The sequence below is a fragment of the Scomber scombrus genome, chromosome 10, assembly GCF_963691925.1.
Source record: "Scomber scombrus chromosome 10, fScoSco1.1, whole genome shotgun sequence".
In the NCBI taxonomy this organism is placed as follows: Eukaryota; Metazoa; Chordata; class Actinopteri; order Scombriformes; family Scombridae; genus Scomber; species Scomber scombrus.
The window spans coordinates 10,928,774-10,948,533 of NC_084979.1; the positions used below are offsets into that span (position 1 = coordinate 10,928,774).

A 19,760-nucleotide genomic window follows, 5' to 3' on the forward strand; every position below is an offset into this window, starting at 1 on the left:
GCTCTCGCGAGACTGACTGTTCTATATTCTATACTATATTCATGATCTTTCACTAACCCTAATGAATTGTTCTGTTCTGTTCCTGGACCTAACCAGACTTTAATCGCAGCCTTGTTACATCGTAAAATATAATTATTCATCACAATGACAATCCATGCGCCCAATGAAGGAGTAACGCGTACAAATCTCGCGAGAGGTCAAATCTGGGGTTACCACCTCGACAGGACCCTCTGCCTGGTGAAACATAAACACAGCTCGGTTTCATAGCAGTGGACAGACAGACCTTCTCCACCCATTCAGGCTGTAAGTACAACACACAGTAATGCACCAGCTAACTAGCTTAGTGTGTCTTTAAATGTCACTATAATGACAACATTGTACTCTGAATACGTATTTTGTTGATGGAAGCTAATCTAGTAGCTATCGCTAACTTACCTGGCTAGCATCGAAAATGACCATCGAGTCTTTACTGCACATTTGATAGTGAACTAAACCCATGGGTCAGTGAACTTTATTAAATGTGCTTTATTTATTTTATTTTGCTCTCAACTGAAAGCATCAGCAAGTGTTAGCTCACACAAGATAGTTGTGTTAGTCCTGATATTTCACTGTATTTACTTTAATTCCAAACATCAATCTTACACTTCAGTGCTGGTGTTTCAAACAAATGCAGTATTTTACATTTTGATTGGTATATGTAAATGTTCCTCTCTTCATTTACAGACGAATACGGACACCACCAGCCTGCCAGCAGTGGATCTTTCCCTACACTGGATCCCTCTGCATCAGTGGACAAAATAATGGAAACACCATAAAAAATGAACTTTGGAGCACCTGAGTAGCTATTACTGAGCCTGCTGCCTGTCTATTACCTGGGATTGGTTGTCGACTCTAAAAGAGACAGTCAACACTCTTAATAGGAGCGTTCAAAGCAATATGAGTGACTTAACAGAGTTTGAAAGATGCCAAATAGTTGCTGCGAGACTATCAGGTGCATCGGTCACCAAAACTGCTCAGCTGTTCAATGTGGCAAGGGGAACAGTCTCCAGAGTCATGACCGTGTACATCAAACATGGACGAACAGCATCTGCAAAGAAGAACAGCGGTCGCAAGTCAAAGCTCACAGAAAAGGATAGGCAGACACTCCTCAGGATAGTCGATGAACACCCTGAGTATACAGCCTCAAAAATAACCACAGAGTTGAACAGACACCTCTCACATGCCGTCTCTGTGAAAACTATACGGCGTGAGCTTCACAAAGCTGGTATTTTTAGAGGAACAGCCAATCGGGTAGCGGAGGCAGAGACGGACACAGAAAAGCATGACGGAGACTGCACCAAACCAGAATCTGGGTCTAGTGACAACGAGTGTGACACGCAAAAAACTGAAGAAGGGAGCTCCAGGTCTGGAATACAAACAAATGACAAAGACTGTGGCAAACAGAAGCCTGCAGGAGAGAAAACCAAATCTGAACCACAGGCTAAGGGTGGAGAATACAGCACATATAAGCCTGCTGAAAACAGCACGGGATCTAAACCACAGACCAATGAAGAGAACCAGAACTCACAAAAGCTTGATGACAAGAACACGGGTCCTGTACCTCAGAGCAGTGATAAGACATAACATGGATTGATGTGTTGTATTTCAGCCTTTCTGACACACTCAGATTGGTTATGTTAAAAGAAAACCACGGGATGCCTTCACCCCATAATGTCGCCAGCTGTTTAATATGCAATTGGATCTATAATGGCATTGAAGTTATTCGGTCTGATTATTTATTTTTGCATGGGTGCAATGTTCAAACTTTTGACTTTTTCTTGGTTTACAAGCAAATATAACTTCAATGCAGATTGATGATATTTGCCTGACATGAATTGAATTATTCATGATGTAGATGTTAGAATATTATGATATTGTTCAATACAAAACACTCAATTCAGAACACATGGTGAATTAAAAAAAAATTACATTTTGTTGAAGTTTCTAACAGTGCCATGCTGAGCTGATGAGCTGACACGATGTTGGATATTTTGCATCTGATTGTTTGTGTTGTATTGTGAAGCATGACCTCCTCAGAAAAACCTCCTCCTTTGAGGTTTAACGACAGGTTGCATTACTTCTATCATCAAGAGTTAGTTAACTTCTACAGTATCTGGTTTGTCAGATTTCTTATCAATCCTGTTCTCTTAAAAAAGCTGACCAGTCACATCCTGCCTTGTCCACTTTCACCACAATCCAGCATGCCCTTTAAACCTGCTCCTGTTAACCCTGATTTCTTCATTCCCTCCATCATGTCCTCCATTTCTGAGGTATATTTCCTTAAGTTAACGAGGGCATGCTCTACTGTTTCTGGTACGTGACAGTGTTAACAAAATCCATTTAGATGCATCCCGATAATATAGAGAGTCCCGTTCAGTTTACTGCATCCTATTTTTAGTCTGGTCATTATCACCTCCTCTTTCCCACTCTGTTTTGTATTGCATGTAGCTGTCTTCTATCCTATCTCCTGATTCCAGTGCTGCTTCCACTCTTTCTTCATTTCTTCATTTCCTTTCTACCCTTTCCTTCTTTCAAACAAAACCTTCAAGATGGGGTAAAAACTAACAGCAACTACAATTGCAGAAGAGCCTTAATATATAATTGTTATCAAAAAATCATATTATGCTGAAGTCAATGTAAAATAACCCATCTTCTTGAAATGTAAAGTGAGTTTATTTTGTCATACGATGTCAGGTCTGTCAAAAATCTTCATAGTGTGTGTTTTCTAACATGGGTCTTGGTGGTGATTTTTAAAAATATTTTTCCATTAAGGCTTCATCGCATTGATTTCTCAGGCTATCATGCTCAGCTGTGGTGGTGACTGTTTGCTCAGGTAAAGTGTAATAAACAAAAATGTTGGGCTCATTCACCTGCACCATCTTCTCCATGTTGGAAATGTATTGAATGCTGACCTCTCAATAATGTTTTGAATTCAACCATGAATCATCACATCCCATAACAAGCTATGTTTGCTTTTGTATACTCAGTTTCATATATGTGTAACATCTGCATGCATGTGTACAGCTGTGGCAAAAATGGGACTAGGACACAGAGCATCAGACAACATATGTAATGTTTGTACTGCATATTAAAGCATTACACTGAAAATGACAAAAGTTCTCTGTACTCTGGCATGTAGGGAGTCCAGTGATGATTTTTTGTTTGTTTTATGATTGTACACAATTCTGAAATAAGCCAATAATTTCACATAAACAAAGGAATGGTCATTTTTGCTTAACATACTATGTGCTCGCTGTTTCTTTTTATGTACTCAGATAGCTCGTAAGGTATTTACAAGAAACCTATCTCTTTAAAGGTCTGTGAATTCTAAACAGTGGTTTTAAGTGATTTCATTTAGATCTACCGAAACTTATTTCAGAGCTCAGACTTTCTGAGCTGTGTTTGTGTGAGCATTTAAGAAATAATTCAACAATATTCCCATTCGTTTCTGTCCTGCAGCAGATTCCATGCCAACAATCTTTAATTTACCCTGTAAGTGTTGGATGTCAAGCTGCACGTGTATGTAACTAACAACTTATCAGAATAGTTAACATGATTGACATGCTATCCTTTAGATTGACATAATGCATGAAGATCAGTTGTCAGTATAAGGCAATTCAAAGGCACCACAAACTATGGCCTCTTAAAAGACCATTCCGTATAATTAACGAGTGTATATAGTTTGACTGTCTGTATTTTTATAATATCTTATATATTTTAAATTTAATACATAAATGTGAAGGATATTTTTTATATCATTTTTCATTTTCTTTGACATTTTTTTCTGTAAGTGACGTCATTTTAAAAATGTTTTCACAATGGCTACACATGCGCGTGCGTGAATGACGCAAAACGGACCCGGAAGTGCAGCTGTAAACATTGGTGAAAGCTGTTATCTTCTGTTAAAGATGGTGTACGTGGCTAATGGTAAGCTGTTTGCTCATCTTCAGAGCGAATATGTCGCTCTCTTGTGTATGATATCTGTCGAACAATTCCAGTTTAAAGTCACCTTTTCAACAAGGATGTGTAATGTTAATAGAGAGTTAGGAAACATTCAGCCCATTAGCTTGTTAGCTATCTTGCTGGTTCTGCGCAATAGGAAGAACCGCAATGAGTTTTCTATCAGAGGCTTTTTACAAGTGTTTCCACTGTTATTTTAGTTTATTGCATCAGTTAATTCAGTGTGCTATGTTGAACGTTAGGCCATGTTTAGGTTAATAGGTGACCGTGTTAACTCGAGAGTTCAACATGATGCGTCGTGATTGCACGTAGTGGCAGTGGCTAGGTTTAGTCTTAAGAGCCTTAAACCTCTAGATAAATTTAATCCCTAATTTTTCTCCTCCGAAATCAGTGTTCTTAAATTGTGTGTGTGTGTGTGTGTGTGTGTGTGTGTGTGTGTGTGTGTGTGTGTGTGTGTGTGTGTGTGTGTGTGTGTGTGTGTGTGTGTGTGTGTGACGCTAAATCCAGTTGCAGTGTCCACACTGATCGTTCCCGAGTTTTAGTGTTCACAATGACAAAGCATATGAGCCACTCTCATCATTTGTCTCTCTGTTTCCCTCTGTGGGTATCAGGTCAGGTCCTGGACAACAGGATGCAGTCGCCATGGCGGCTGTCTCTCCTGGTCGATCTCTTCTGGGGAGTAGTGGAGTTTTTCGGACTGTTGTAAGTCATTCACCCAAGTATTTAATCAAGTAATGCACGTTTGACCATTTGAACAAAGTCATATACTTGTGAACTACTTTTGAAGGTCTGAGAATTTGTAAAAATTTGTAATTCCACTAACTTTTGAGTCCAGTCTAAAAAACATCCAACTACCATTTCTTGCCCAAGCTGAATAGGGAAATTGGTTTCAAATAATTGAAGTTTAACCCAAATATGTATTGGAAGTTGTGATAAGAAATGTAACAACTTAGGTTAAAATCCTCATTGTCCTCTACCAGTTTCAAGACAATAATTCATCCTGACATGACAAAGGATGGATACGGCGGTTCGTCAAGCTACAGTGATGGCAGAGGGTAAGTCCCTGGAGTAAAGTTATTTCTTTACTGTCACACACACTAGGGACATAGCCTACATTTCCTGCATAGAGAAAAATACTTTAGACTTTCAAAATATCTTGCTGTCATTGGTCGTTGATATCGTTGAGAGAAAATAGTCGTTAAAGTGAGAAGTTCTGTTAATCGTGCAGATTAACGGAACTCTCTCAGTTGCTCATCGGCAAGCAGGTGTATCTCACTGAACTGAATTTGAATTGTGAGAACTGAAAATGGAAGTATGTAGTTACATTTTTAGTGAAGACCAAATATATTTTCATAGCAAATGATTTTAGTTTCATAATATTACTTTCAATTTCAAGATTTTTGTATATAATAAATTATATTTATAATTATGGTATTCAGATTCAGCACAGTTATTCATCTTAAACAATTCAAATTCAGTTTTTTAATGCAATCATTCAAGTTGAGTAATTCAAATATAAATGATTTATATTCTGTTTCTAGTGACACATTTCTGCCCATACTCTGTGCTGTAGACCTCTGTTGTTGCCCAAGAACCATTAAAAATAGCATCTGCTGTATGAGAACATTCACTCTTCAGAATTGTATTACTGTTATTGGAGCCATTTCTTAACAAACTATCACCATCACACTCTTCAAGGATGAGGGAATACATCACCCAGTGCAATAGACATAACAGTGTTAATAAACAGACATCTACACTATATCACTTTGAATATACACACAATACTCCGCACATGAGATTTGTTGACAATATAAAAAAATACAGAAAATGACCAGCCTATTGTTAAGGAACTTTATGACACATAACATCATGAGACAGTCCGTTCACACCAATTCGCCATACACGCCCACAGAAACATTAATTAAAACAATCATGAATATTGTGAGAAATATCAGCTAGTAAAACCTCAAAGTGTCATCCCCTGCTTGCTCTCTACCTTCAAATATCTGACATGAGCTAGAAAATGACAAAAACAAGTCCTTTCTTTATTCTAATTTTACATCATCTTTCCCTTTCCTCTTTCTTGCTTTTGCAGTCCTCCAGGTCCCCCTGGTAGTAGAAGAAGGATGGGAAGAGTAAACCATGGTGCAGGTCCCAACGCCCCACCAATGGGTGGAGGAGGATGAGGAAGGTAAGGAATACCATTTTATTTCTGAACTACGTCACCCAACAAATAAACCTGTTAACTCTGCAGCCTGTATCACAGAGTGAGATAAGGTTCTTAGTCTAATAACTAATAACTGTAAGTTGTTCAGAATGCTGATGTTTCCAACATGTTTAATTGTGTCAGATATTTTGAAATAATGTGAATACAACATTATTTCCCTTGTGTAAAATCCCTGCTATTTTCTAGGTAAACGCCTACACATCCAGTGTAGGCGTGGGGCCCAACATAGTGTCTGTCTGTTGAGAACATGAAGAAAGATGGTAATGTCACTGTGCTGAAGCCCCTCCTCATCGGCTGCTGCTGCCACGAGCAGTTTCATGACACCTTTCTGGGAATTCCTACACGTAGGGGCCAGATCGGCTGATAAAGCAGCTATCCTCATCATTTTTTCCTGCTTCTGCAGTTTCATTTTACTGTGACACCAGAGCTGTGTGTCACTATTACGATCATCCCTCCTGGGAATCATTAGGTTACTTTAATCTTTGTTTTGTATTATTTTGTTTGAATAAAGATTTACGCTGTTTAAACACAATACTGAGTTTGTCTTGTACCATAACTGTCACATTTGGTAATGACGTCCACCTATGCTGAGCTGAGATTTTATATTGACTCCATAATGAAGTTGTGAAGAGTTTTTCAACCTTGTGTTTAAATTCAATATATTCATAATTCCAAGGACAGTGTATTTTGTTTGTTCCAATTAAAACACAGCCATTATGCATAAAATTGCAAAGGGTTTATTTACATCGATCCACTCATTCATGAGCATAGGAGAAGCAAAGTAGTATTTACAGAATATTAACTAGTAAACTCCTTATCCAAATAGTTCAACAATGACCTCATCAGGGTTTTTGATTCAACAGCCAACACAACAACAATATAAATATTGGTGACAATTTAACAATGTGTTAACAGCTCTATAATTGTTAAGGTGATACTGTCAATGTATTTCCCCACCATGTAGACAGTGAACTGATTTAAAATTTTCTCATAGAAACATGAGATTTTCATTCCACAACACTGCTTGATCCTCTGTATGAATTTGATCAAGAGGGTCATTTTAAGCTGCCAAGTCTTTCTGGATGTTTTAATTTTGAAATCTTCCTTTAGCTTCATGTTGACGATTAAGTCCAGATCATTTTTCTCTGACAAGAAACAGCCTACTTCAAAGTGTTGTTTTTTTTTGTTGTCTCTTAGCTTCAAGTCAAATCTGTTTAGTTTTACCAGACAAAGGCAGCTCTCTCGCGGAGCATTCGCACACCGAAGCGCTGCCACTCGCCCTGGTGGATCCACATTTCTTGAGTGGTGTCCAGACACGCCAGCACTGCTCCCCCCTTCCACGATATCAAGCGAGGGTCCATGTCCTAGAGTACATATAAAGTACATTAGACAAGTCGTAATATACAGTATGCTGGGCAGAGCACTCATCTTAGTCATTCATAACCTTTAACAACATTGAAGTACACCCAGATAAAACTAAATCCTACCTTCATGGAGGCTTTAATGTTCAGTTTATATTTCATTTGTTTTTATGTTTAGTCTACCCTAATTTATAGTAATCTAGGTGCATTTATTAAACTGGCAAGCAAAAGCATATAGAAATATTGAATGAGCGCTGCTGAATATCATACTACTTTACAGATCTCCACCTTAGTCTGTGCAACATTACCCAAGTTACCTTTGGCCTTGTGATAACTTCCACGTTGTCTACAAGCCTTCTGAAGGAGGGCGGCATCTTGTTGATGATGCGGTGCAGCAGAAACTCTTGGGCACCATGAAACATGAGCCCTCCTCCCACCACCAGTATGGAACTGTACATCTTTCGTTTGGTCTCGTCCGATGCTGTCAATGAAAAGATGACGGTGAGCTAAAACAAGATGTCCTGAGCATTGTGAAGCATCTGTCCTCCTCTGCATCAATCATCCTTTACTTCCTTGTAAATGACAATGAACAATATTTCTTTTCTCTGCTGCATTTTCAGTTTCTTTTAAAGCACTGTTTACTTTGCATCTCTTCCTGCTTATAATAACTCCCTTCATGCTGTGTCTTTCCTTACCACAGCAGTCGATGCTATGCAGGATGGCCTTATCCAGGCCCAGTGCTTTGCTTTCAAACTGGCTCATGATGGCAGTCTTCCTGGAGAGGTGAGCAGACATTGGCTCTTCCACCTCTCCTACCCCCATTAGGCACTCCCCCTGGGCTGGCCCAAGCTCCATGTCCCCCTGCATCCCTCCACCGCTGCCACTTCCGCAGCCTCTGGGCAGGTCTGAGAGCTCTCCAATCCCACCCTGACCGCTCACATCTCCATCCAAAGCTCCACCTGGTCTGGAGAAAGCCTTCCGGTCTGAAGCAGATTTGGAGGACTGTTGGAGAAAATGAGAGAATAAGCAAAAAAGGACGAAAACCAGGGAGCGTCTATCTTAAGATATTTAATTAAATGTGTGAAATGGTCACAAGTAGTTCACCTGGTCCTGTTTGTTCTGCGTGGACAGAAGGTAGTGTTCATCATGAGGATCCTCTGAGTCGCCTTGGGAACGGTACTGCAGTGATGTCATCTTCTGACCTACAATGCCAAATGTGGTGGGGTAGAAAAGTCCCATGGGTGCCTAAAACATGTATACACACACGTTAACCAATAAACATGAGGGGGGCAGAGACAAAGAGAGCCACACACGCAGGCTGGAGACAGAATAAAGTAAAGAATAAAGAATAAAGTACCTGTAATTTCTCATCTCCTAGTCGAACCTGGTAGAGAAGAGCTGGAGCTTCTGGGAAGCGTGTTTGGAATTCATGATCTTGTAGTCCTGAAATATCCTGATGAGAACCAGGGAGATATAAACATTTAGAATTTATTTGCATTATTGCATTCCTTATCCGTTTTTGAGAATAACTGTGGTTAGTTAGCCAGAAACAAACACACCAGCAATCAAAGTACATGCCATATTTCCAAATACTCCCTCTAAACCAATAACACAAAGACACAGATCTCAACCCCTAACCAACACACTTGGTTTAGATGGCAGAAGGTCTCCTTTATATGTTGTAGCAGCTGGCAGTCCAATCTGCTGGACAGCTGGCAGTCTCTGTAGGGAAATCCTGCCCTCTGCAGGAGCCAGAGGAAAGTACGGGTCACATCTGAGCCACCGTACGCCAAAGACAACCTGCCAAGCCCAACAGATGGATAAAAACATAAAATACAGATGCTACAAAAATGCCAGATGTCAACATGAAACTTGTCACTCTGGTAGAATGTTTGTGTGATATATATATATATATATATATATATATATATATATATATATATATATATATATATACACACACATTTCTAAGACATAAATCAAATATAAAAAGTAGTTCTCAGCCCCACCTTGAGTTCCGGTGGGACACTCCGTCCTCTACACAACAGAGACTGGTTTTCTGGTCTCCAACATCCACAACACAAGCACTGCTCAACCCACTGCCAAATGTAGCACACACTGACTCCTGGTGCACAATGATTGCTGTACACACACACAATCACACAGAGAACAGCACATGAGGTGATTGGAAACATTCAACAAGCTAAGGCTGGGATAACAGTGTAAATATATGATTTTGTGTATGTGTGTTATACCTGAGAAGCCCATATTAAGCAGCAGCAAGTTGACAACCTCCTTGATATGCTGCCTGTTGTAGATGTCAGGAACCAACAGGATGCATCTGTAATACTGTTAAACAGTCACAAGAATGAAGCATTAATGTGAGCAGAAAGGAGCACTGAAGAAAGTGACATAAAAGCTGCAGAGCTCTCTCCCACCTTTAAGTCCTTGAGGGGGATCTCCAGATGCTTTTGAATAACGTGACTCCAAATTGTCTCGAGGTCGGCCAGTACGGCGGTCAGCGAGCCCCCGGGACCGGCGTGCACATTGAGCTGACCTCTGACTATAGGCCAGTGGACATTGTAACAGTCGGATGGATTCACGTACAGAGCCTGCATTATGGCACGATGGAAGAGGATGAAAAATTGGTGAAACAGAGACAAGGAGTTTATGTAGCGCCAAGTTTTAGATGTCTTATTTCACAAGTTAGAAAAACATTGCACAGACCTCCTCTCCTACAAGATGAGGAGGATGGTGAGATGTGTTGGTCCACTTAACCCTGGAGCTGTTGTCTAGCACTGCCGGACGGATCTGACAGTTGTACGCTCTGGCCTAAACACACACACACACACACACACACACAGAAAACCCCACAAAAAAAACATGTAAAATAGATTCTCCTATAGATATTTGCACACAAAAGCATATAACATGCTCCTTCTTACAACAGTGATAGATACCACAATATGCGCTGATGTTCACACAAGAGTCATTATGGTTTAATGCTACCCTTTGGTCAAACAACAGAAATATGACTTAAGCCATGACATTTTTAAGCAAATAAGAAGTTTGTAATTTTTATGTGCCAGTTTCAATGACTACAGAGTCATCATCTCCCCTCGTTTTATTTCTAACCCGTTTCTCACTTTCCCATAAGCAAATGTTTTCTCTTTTCCTGTTTCTCTCTTTCATAAAGCACACCTGTTCAGCCGACACGGGCGTCCTCCGCACTCCATTGGACATCTTCTTGGACCAAATGGCCTGGTCCACCATTTTAAGCCCGTTCTGCCTCTGCTCATTACTCTCTGGTTTCTGTTGGACGGGATGAGGAAGCAATTACGGTAAATAAAAATGTGACACGAATACTAAAAGTAATTTGAGACTAAAAGACTGTACTGTGGCTTTTTGTGGTCATGGGTGACGTACATTTAGACCTTCTCTCAACAGCCAGGCGTCCTCATATCTGGGCTGTCCGCTTTGCTTGTGTCTGCGGGATATTACATGCGGGATGGTCACCGGAAGAGTGTCTGTTGCTCGGCCAATGCGGAGCGTCCTGGACCCGGGGTGGATGACTACTATAAAATTGCTCTGTATTTGCTGTAAAAGAGGGGGAAATGCTTTTGAAATAAGGAAAATGAGAATCACAATATTAGGAACATTAGGTGAATAAAGATTCCTTTAAAATAGCCAAAAAAATATATGGAAACATCTGAAGAGAATTTGAAAACTGGCTGAAGGGATTTGCTGAAGAGTATGAGTACTATGATTATCATTCGTATTAATGAGGTTGGGTTGGATGTTGGATAATAAGACCTGGCAGTCTTCATTCTAACTCATCCCAAAGGTGTTTGTGTTCAGGGTTCTTTACACGCCAGTTAAGTACTTCTACATCAAACACAGGAAAATCATTTCAATGAGCTCAGCATTATAGAGACCATAAGTACACAACAGTCCATGAACAGGGGTGTGCACATATGGAAACACAGGGTTTGCCTAGATTATGACTGTCAAACTTTGAGGAAACCTTAAACTTCATCAGGTGTTGCCTTCAAAAAGAGTTGATCAACTTTTTCTTTTTTCTTTTTCTGCAAAGCTGTGGATGAAAATCAACCTAACTGTAAATGTATCAAGTAAAAGTGACAAATAAATGCTGCTGACAGTTTCTCTAGCTTTCATCAATGCATACTGAACATCTGAGGTTTTCAGTTTGGGCTCTTTTAATTTGTGCTGGGCTTTATCTGGTGTTATCTGAAGAAATATATCAGCCGAAATATTCACTAGCATTTCAACAATACTAAACTAAATGTGTCCACTGCCAAGTAACAGATGAGCTCATGTAACGGATATTGGGCGCCTGTCAGTCCAGAAAAGTGACTATCTGTGTGGGACGAAACGGTTTTCATACATTGATATTGGTTTCTTAACAGAACTCTGGGTATTAGACAGCAGCTGAAACTCTCCATCTCACCTCCTGAAGAGGCTCAGGGATAGCCGGCGGAGCGATAGGTCTTTTCACGCCGCGTTGTTGCTCCTTCTCTTTCTCCTTATCTCGCTCCTTTTCTTTCTCCCTCCCGTTCTCCTGCTCCTTCTCAGCCTGAGTCATGCTCACGGTTCAATTTCATAGACTAAACAGTCAGAATGAGTATGTCGCTACCTTCTAATAACTGTGAAGAGCTTCAAAAAGAGGCCACAAGCAAGGACCTCGCTCCCGTTTAACAAGTTACTGCAGCGGTCAGATACAACTTCCGTGTTTGGTCACGTGTTACAAAACATGGATTTCTATTGGTCTAAAATAGTTGTTGTTTTTTTGGCACTGTTTCTGATTTATTTTGTTGCTATATGACAAAAAAAATGACAAATAAATGGGAGGATTAAGACTCAGGGTGTCACTGAGCACAGCAGATCCACACTGACACTTCCTCTCCAGAATCATTATATAAAATATTATCACCAGAGAAAACCTAAGGTTATAGCTGTTAAGTTTTCAAACATATGTCCTGCTTTTCTAGTTGTTATGTAGGCTTAGGCTACTGAAGCCTAAGTATGCACTGTATGGCTTTATTTTGTGGGATACAATAACCTTACTCAACTCAGATACTTATGGAGGTCCATTTCTGCCAGTAAAAGAAAAAAGAAGAAACTTAGTATGGGTCACTTAGTATGTCATCTTATAATTATTTATAACATTTAGTCTATTATCGCATAACTGATGACTTGGTAGGTCAAAATATTGTTGTTTTTTTCTTATCATTTTAACTATTTCATAATTTTGACTTTTTATCTCATAAATTGGATTTCTTGCTATATATTACATATATAATTTGGATTTAGTAAATTCAAATTGTGACTTCTTAATCTCATAATGGTGAGTTTTGATCTCATGATTTAAGTTTAAAAAAATATTTTTTTGTCTTATAATTTTGAATAAGTAATTATGTCATGATTTTTAAAATGACAACTAACTCTTCTACTTTTTTCTTTGACTGATGTAAACAGGCTTCCACATTTTACATAGTTACCTCTTTGCCTATGCACAGTTGAATAGTTGATTAATTCACGCCTAGACAAATGCATTTTAGCATCTGAAAAATCATATCCAACATACATAGCAATTTTTACCCCTCTCATCAGTTGAACTGTATTTATAGTGTAACTGTATAGTGGTGCATATGTTGCTACTTCTAGTGTTAAAGGCTTTGGCAGAGGGCCCACTGGGTCAACACTTGCCATCAGCTGACCTTTGCAATAGACAGGTGTTTTTCATATTCTTTTTAAATCACATAGTTTATATATAAATTCATGTTTCTCGTGGTGTTTAATGACTACTGTATGGCACAATTCAAAGGACAACAAGAACCATCAGTTTTTTTTATAACCAGTCTTTCTAAGGTTGCAGGGTGCAGGAACTGCAGCATGCAGCATGCAGCAGTCAGAAGCAAAGTACACCCTGGAAATCTGTATATCAGAAAGTTAGCATGGACAGAACATGTTCACATTTACAAGCAACTTACAGCTTCCAACTGTGGGTGGAAACCTGAGACCATGCAAACTACTCCATATAGAAAAGCCGCAACCAGCCAGGCTGGATATGAGCTCAGAATTTTCTTGCTTTGATGCAACATTGCTAACCAATGAGCCATCATTCACCTTCATAAATTGTGTCTGAATTTAAAAAGTAAGCAAGTTAAATTGGTAAAGAATTCCATCAATTTTTCCTTAATTATAAAATAAACAAAAACAATAATAATCCTGAGGGATCTGATCATATAATGTAATAAATATATCATAAAGCCGGTAGTTATAGTTGGTAGCAAATTAGAAAACGTATTCTGGTTTCTTTAATTAAGGTTTACAGATTAAGCCATCATTAAAAAAAATACAGCAAATGAATTACTTCTTCCATTTATTAATTAACAAATGATGTCTTTGTTTTGTTGGTGTTCATCTACCTTTAAGCTATTTATAATTTATACATGGTCTATCATGACAACAGATGAAACTGAGTAACAGTAACAGAGCATGTTAGCTGCAGGTTTTCCCACCTTCCTCCTCAACAAAAACAACTTAGGTAAAATATGATTTTAAAAATGAAATCACTTTTAGTAATTAATCAAAGTACTACATTTTAAACTACATCAATCTCACAAATTTCAATTGCACAGATTCAAACAGAGACAACAGATTTTAATGGTTCAGCCTCTCTGGAAATGCTTGGCTGATGTCCGCTTAGCTTTTCAACAGTTTCTCTTAACTTCACTGTATCCTTCTCACTGTAGGCAATCCCTGGTCTAAAGAACAGATCTAATGTGTTCTTCTTGTCATCCTGCCTCTGAGTGTAAAGACTCTGGCAGAGCTTGTTCAAGTCCTTCATCAAACAAAAACTCTTGCAGGCCCCCAGTTCCAGCGGCAGGTTACTGAGCTTCTTGTCCTGCTGCTCACCCATCTGCACCACCCAGAACTGAGCCAGCTCTGTGGCGCTCTTTGCGTGACTCGCCACCATGTTGAGAATCAGGGGGTAAAGGTCATGAGCTGCAGCTGGGATGGAGGGTCCTGGGGAGCTACTGTTGGTAGGAGAGTGGCTGGGCTGATAAAAGAAGAGAAGAGAAGAGAAGTATTCAGTGGCATGTACTCCATTTTTCCGTACTCCATTTTTGACATACAACTTTACAGTCACTACCTGTGGGGAGATGATGAGAACTTGCTCTGCAGCCTTGGCCTGTTCTGCCAGCCAGCGCATCGGCCCCAGCTCGGCGATCTTCCCCTGCTGCCACATGTCGATAGCCACACTGCAGCCACCATGCCACTGCAGGAACTCTGCCAAGGCTAGCACGGCCTGCTGGAAGGCTAAATTCTCAGCAGGGTAGACCATGAGGACAGAGACAGGAACTGTGGGAGATGTAGGCAACCTCTTGAAACCCAATGCTGTAGTGAGGTTCGTTCCATAGCTTTTCTGTGGCAAGTTGCAACACACTGGAAAGGAGTGGTTAGTTATTTTCAGCACAGAGTAGCTGTGTCAAACATTTTATATTTAATCTAAACAAGATTTCTAAATTGTATAAAAGATTGATGCATTTTAGTCTTTCATCATACCTTCACATTTTGGATGTGAAGCATTTTTCCATTTTAAGATAATGGTAAGACCTTTAGCCAGTAGAGTAGATAAAGCTAAGGTGTTTTGCAGTCTGCTCTAAAAGTTTTTGTAAGTTAAGATAATAAGAGATAATATAGGTTTTTAAAAGTGTTCTATTTACAGAAAATTATGCAAGAAGTCAGGATCATCAAACAGGCCAGTCCTCCAAAAATGGCCGCCACTGTGCGGATGGATGGTGCATTCGGTTCTGCAAGGACAAACATACACATACATACAAAAATATAATCCTTATTTTACATCATGTAATTGTATTGAGATTTAATTGATTCACTGTATGTACTGACAGCGCATTTAAGTCCAACTTGAATCACATTTAGTCATCCATCCCTTTTTCGCAAAGATAATGTAAATATGTTTTTTAATTTTTACTGCCAATAGTTCTTTTATTATTTAAAGGGAAGGAAAAAGAATTTTAGGGAAATATTGGAAGTTCGGCTTTTGCTCTCAGCCACTGTAGAGGTGTCTGGTGTCTGTGTCTTGATTGACAGGAGCTGACACGCTTGAGGTCCGGCAGTAAAGAAATTTACAAGCCAGAGGCAGACAGTGTGTTGTTCACATGTAGAGTAAGGACCACTGCAGCATCATAACATACTATCATTACATTTGCAGGTACTTTTACAAGGTGTTTAATGTTTGCAACTGAGCAGCTAATTAACTATCTAGCCTGCAAACTGACATTAACAGCTATTAACTTTTCCACAGTGAATGTTTGTTTGTTGGTTCGTTCAACAAGCTAAGGCACAGGACAAGAAGTGTGTTCATGTTTGTAAGTTTCATAAGAAGGAGATTTTAGCAGGAAAGCTAATGTGTGTTATGGTCAGAGTCTGTGGCTCTTCTGTTGCAGGCTGCTGTCTGGCTCAGTGTGACCATCAGCTTATGAAAGACCGGCGATGTGAATGAAGCGATTTTATTGACTGTATGGAAACAAGTATGCAAACCAGCATGAAATAAAAAAAATATATAAAAAATAAAAGTCTCTGATTTGTTCTCAAAGTGATCGCAACTGGAGTGAAAAAGTTAAAAAAGTATAGTTAAAGACAGAACAAACAACATCTTTGCTATGAATGATGTATATACACACATGTACAAGGCATGGGATTGCTCACCTGTAGGAACTTCAGTAGGCTTTGGTACAGTTCTACCTGTTAAGAAAAAAAAGACTGAGGCTGAAACATTTGAGACCTTCTCAACTCGAGTGAAATATTCAAAAAGTATAGTTAAAGACAGAACAAACAACATCTTTGCTATGAATGATTTATATACAAACATGTACAAGACATGGGATTGCTCACCTGTAGTAACTTCAGTAGACTTTGGTACAGTTCTACCTGTTAAGAAAAAAAAGACTGAGGCTGAAACATTTGAGACCTTCTCAACTCGAGTGAAATATTCAAAAAGTATAGTTAAAGATAGAACATTATGCTGCCTGTATGGAAACAACACAGCAACAATGACTGAGATATTACAAAACACATTTATCTCTCTCACATATTTTGTACCCAACCAAACATTTTTGCTTTTTTATTTGTGTGTTTGTTTTTGCTGTCTTTACTTTTTAAAGCTTCTTGGCTAAGCATCAATATCAAATAAATAAAATTTAAAAAAGAACTTACGGTTTGTTGTCGTACGTATTGTGACTAGCTTGTATTTGTAAGACGGGCCGCTGTTATTCGGTGGTAAAGGCAGATTGGCAATTTGTATAAAGTAGGGGCCAGGGCTTGCTTTTACTAAATAATGAAACCATTTCTAAATTTGAAAAGATGAAAATAATTAGCACATTTGATTCTTTCACCCTTTGGTAAATCCATCATTTAAAATGCATGCTTTGTAGACAATTCCCTATTCAACATCCAATATTAATAAAATGTATTAAAATGACAATTAATATGTATGGATTATGAACATAATCACATAGCTGTACCATACCTGTAAAGTGGAGGTTGTCTCATTCAAAGGTGGGTTGTATGTACAGACGTACGGTGAGGATGGCATTAAGATACGAGTGCCTGTCAAATATTGGATGCTACCTGCAGAGAGACAGAAAATGACACCATTTTAATGGGGGGGGGGGGGGGGGGGGGGCTACATTATTTGCGATAAACCACCTTGAAGTTCATTGAAGGTAATCTGAAATCACTTGAAAAGTTGACGAAGTTGGACAGTCTTGAGTAGGGCTGCAACCAAGAATTATTTTCACAGTTGATTAGTCTGTCAATTATTGTCTCGATTTATCAAGTAGTTGTTGCTTAAGATGTCAAAAACATGGTGAGAAATGTTTAGCACTGTTTTGAAAAGTCCAAGGTGATATTTTCAGATGTCTTGTTTTGTCTGTAAGAGTCCACAACACAAAAATCTTCAGTTTACTGTCATAGAAGACTAAATAAACCAGAAATTATTTACATTTGAGATGCTGGAATCAGATAATTTGGATATTTTTTTCTTTAAAAAATGGAATCAAAATAATTAATTAATTGATTATCAAAACAGTTACAAGTTTAATTTAATAGTTGGAAGGTAATTGGTTAATCAATTAATCTTTGCAGCTCTAGTCTTGACTCCATACGTACTGAGAAAAAATAACTTTTCCAAGTTACCAAAGTTACCAAACAGACAGCAAAGACGTGAGAAACATTATTTCCCAGTCACGCAGTGAGGTTACCAACTTGACCACAGAGAAAAACAACCTCAGTGTGAAATACATCACTTGGGAAAAATACCCATGTCATGGTATTTCCATGACATTCACTGGATAAGCTCTGTAAGAACGTATGTTGTTTTGCAGCAGAAAATAATCAATAATACACTACTGTCTTGTGTTTAAAAGTTGTACTGTATTTATAATAAATTCAAAAGAAGCAGACAACTCTAGACTACTTTTCTGCAGATGTATGTTAAAGAGTCTTAAAGCCAACATCAAGTGTTTTTTTATAAGTTTCCATATGAAAAAATATAACATTATAAGTGCTATCTCCTACCATCAATGTTGATTGCCCAGCTTATATTAATCATATTTTGTCCTGCCACTTGCTCAACTTTCATGTCCGCCAGGAAAGATGGCGAAGTGTCACTGACCGGAGGAAGATCTGGAATGAGAGATAACATTGTTGCTTAATGCATAATGTGTTCATGTTGATATTTGTATTCTCTTATATTTAACCAGATATTATTTATTTGGCAGATGCTTTTGTCCCCAAGTGATTTACAACATTACATCCTACAGTAGATCAAGGACAAGCCATTAAAGAGTAAAAGTGCCTCCATATTCAGTTCCATGTTACACCTGAAACAAGTGCCAAAAGGCTTGCAGATGTTTCAAGTAATATAAAACTAAAAAATTTTTTTTGGAGAGAGTGAGTGAGAGAGAGAGAGAGAGAGAGAGAGAGAGAGAGAGAGAGAGAGAGAGAGAGAGAGAGCATATCAAATGAGTAAGTGTACTCTAATTTGTCCAAACATGTATTTTAATTTATATTTAGATATAATCAAGTTGAAAAATGTGCTGAAAACTGACTTTATTCAATTTCAGTCACATTTTAAATTGTTTTGTGGCCGTTGTTCAAACTGGTAATACAATTTTTATTTAATTTTAAGTTATTTTTTGTGTCTATTTGGTGGCTTGTATGTAAGCCATTGACTTCATGTGTCATGCTAGCTCTATAACAACCTCATGGGAAGTTTTAGTGTCCAATCATGATCAAACATTCTACATAAAGACTTTTCATGCAAGAAAGGAAGCCTAATGTTTTGGATAAAAAATATAAATCAAATTAAATATTGGCCACAAATACCTATTTGGGTCGAACCATATTATTGCTTCAATAGTGCCTTCAGATTTTAAAAACATTTTGACATTAAAGTTCATAGTTCTTCTCCAGAGTATGAATGAATCAACATACCATGAGATTCACGACAATGCATCTCCTGCAAATTAAAAAAAAAGAAAGAAAGGTAATTTAAGTCACTGTTATTATGAACTGAAACCATTAATTGCTCGCTTGCTAAAAGATGGAAACGTACAGTTTCATTCGCTGTCACCTGAGCCGCAACAGAGGACACAAATATCAGTGTGATCCCCCACATCATGAAGAACGGACTGCCTAAAAACACAGGACACAAATAAAAAAGTGAATGATACGTACACTCTAATAATCCAACTTTCCATCCATCCTCAGCCAGCACTGACGCACCGTGTAGCCCCTTACCCATTACGCACCCGTGAATACCTTTCCTGTTGTAAAACTCCGGTTGTATTCTGCTCATTTATTTGCAATTTAAACCCCACCCACAGATCTGTGTACCCCCTCCCATTGCAACAGACCTCATATATTCGGTGTTTTTTCTATGTTAATGTGTGATTTACATAACTGTCTTCAGATCGATTATTTAGTTGACCGTAAATAACCAATTAATGCTAGTATGGCCCAACCTGATTGGCATTTGAAAGAGTTAAATCACACTAAAGTGAAGCATGACAGCAGTATGTCAGTGCCTTCATAGTTAATCACTTTTATAACAGCATTAT

The 19,760-nt window shown here is 38.6% G+C and overlaps 4 protein-coding genes across 6 annotated transcripts; 2 read left to right on the forward strand and 2 right to left on the reverse strand.

Moving 5' to 3' along the window:
• The first annotated feature begins 211 nt into the window (after positions 1-211).
• LOC133988027 (uncharacterized) lies at positions 212-3,118 on the forward strand. Its single transcript, XM_062427549.1, has 2 exons — positions 212-303; positions 724-3,118. Exon 2 carries the CDS (start codon positions 937-939, stop codon positions 1,621-1,623), a length of 687 nt encoding a protein of 228 aa, XP_062283533.1. The 5' UTR covers positions 212-303; positions 724-936; the 3' UTR covers positions 1,624-3,118.
• A 770-nt stretch (positions 3,119-3,888) lies between these two features.
• Positions 3,889-6,197, forward strand: selenok (selenoprotein K). Its single transcript, XM_062427550.1, has 4 exons — positions 3,889-3,966; positions 4,611-4,701; positions 4,980-5,054; positions 6,098-6,197. Exons 1-4 carry the CDS (start codon positions 3,948-3,950, stop codon positions 6,195-6,197), a joined length of 285 nt encoding a protein of 94 aa, XP_062283534.1. The 5' UTR covers positions 3,889-3,947.
• Positions 6,198-6,957: 760 nt separating this feature from the next.
• On the reverse strand, positions 6,958-12,325 carry actr8 (actin related protein 8). The gene is made up of 13 exons (XM_062427544.1): positions 12,059-12,325; positions 11,017-11,187; positions 10,792-10,902; positions 10,318-10,422; positions 10,029-10,202; positions 9,846-9,939; positions 9,600-9,732; positions 9,237-9,390; positions 8,948-9,043; positions 8,695-8,835; positions 8,286-8,592; positions 7,908-8,071; positions 6,958-7,593 (listed from the first exon to the last, which is right to left on the reverse strand). The coding sequence occupies exons 1-13, from the start codon at positions 12,191-12,193 to the stop codon at positions 7,450-7,452; spliced, it is 1,929 nt and encodes a 642-aa protein (XP_062283528.1). The 5' UTR covers positions 12,194-12,325; the 3' UTR covers positions 6,958-7,449.
• Positions 12,326-13,888: 1,563 nt separating this feature from the next.
• On the reverse strand, positions 13,889-19,490 carry LOC133988026 (uncharacterized). 3 transcript variants are annotated; one of them, XM_062427546.1, is made up of 11 exons: positions 19,441-19,468; positions 19,256-19,335; positions 19,135-19,159; positions 18,217-18,324; positions 17,168-17,268; positions 16,855-16,987; positions 16,534-16,569; positions 16,348-16,383; positions 15,342-15,428; positions 14,768-15,060; positions 13,889-14,674 (listed from the first exon to the last, which is right to left on the reverse strand). In XM_062427546.1, the coding sequence occupies exons 1-11, from the start codon at positions 19,442-19,444 to the stop codon at positions 14,255-14,257; spliced, it is 1,323 nt and encodes a 440-aa protein (XP_062283530.1). In that variant the 5' UTR covers positions 19,445-19,468; the 3' UTR covers positions 13,889-14,254. The 3 variants fall into 3 exon arrangements, with proteins under 3 accessions (XP_062283530.1, XP_062283529.1, XP_062283532.1); XM_062427545.1 differs by having other exon boundaries at positions 19,426-19,460; XM_062427548.1 differs by lacking the exon at positions 19,256-19,335 and having other exon boundaries at positions 19,378-19,490.
• Between the last annotated feature and the right edge of the window lie 270 nt (positions 19,491-19,760).

Bases quoted from the DNA above. Each gene is read 5' to 3' on its own strand.
- LOC133988027 (XM_062427549.1), top strand. From the start codon at position 937: ATGAGTGACTTAACAGAGTTTGAAAGATGCCAAATAGTTGCTGCGAGA.
- actr8 (XM_062427544.1), bottom strand. From the start codon at position 12,193: ATGACTCAGGCTGAGAAGGAGCAGGAGAACGGGAGGGAGAAAGAAAAG. The intron at 9,940-10,028 runs GTGGGAGAGAGC...ACTGTTTAACAG, and splicing joins TCCCCCTCAAGGACTTAAAG to TATTACAGATGCATCCTGTT. The intron at 8,836-8,947 runs GTACTTTATTCT...TACATGTTTTAG, and splicing joins TAGGAGATGAGAAATTACAG to GCACCCATGGGACTTTTCTA.
- LOC133988026 (XM_062427545.1), bottom strand. The intron at 17,269-18,216 runs GTAGGAGATAGC...GTCTCTCTGCAG, and splicing joins CTGGGCAATCAACATTGATG to GTAGCATCCAATATTTGACA. The intron at 15,061-15,341 runs GTAAATAGAACA...ACTCCTTTCCAG, and splicing joins GACTTCTTGCATAATTTTCT to TGTGTTGCAACTTGCCACAG.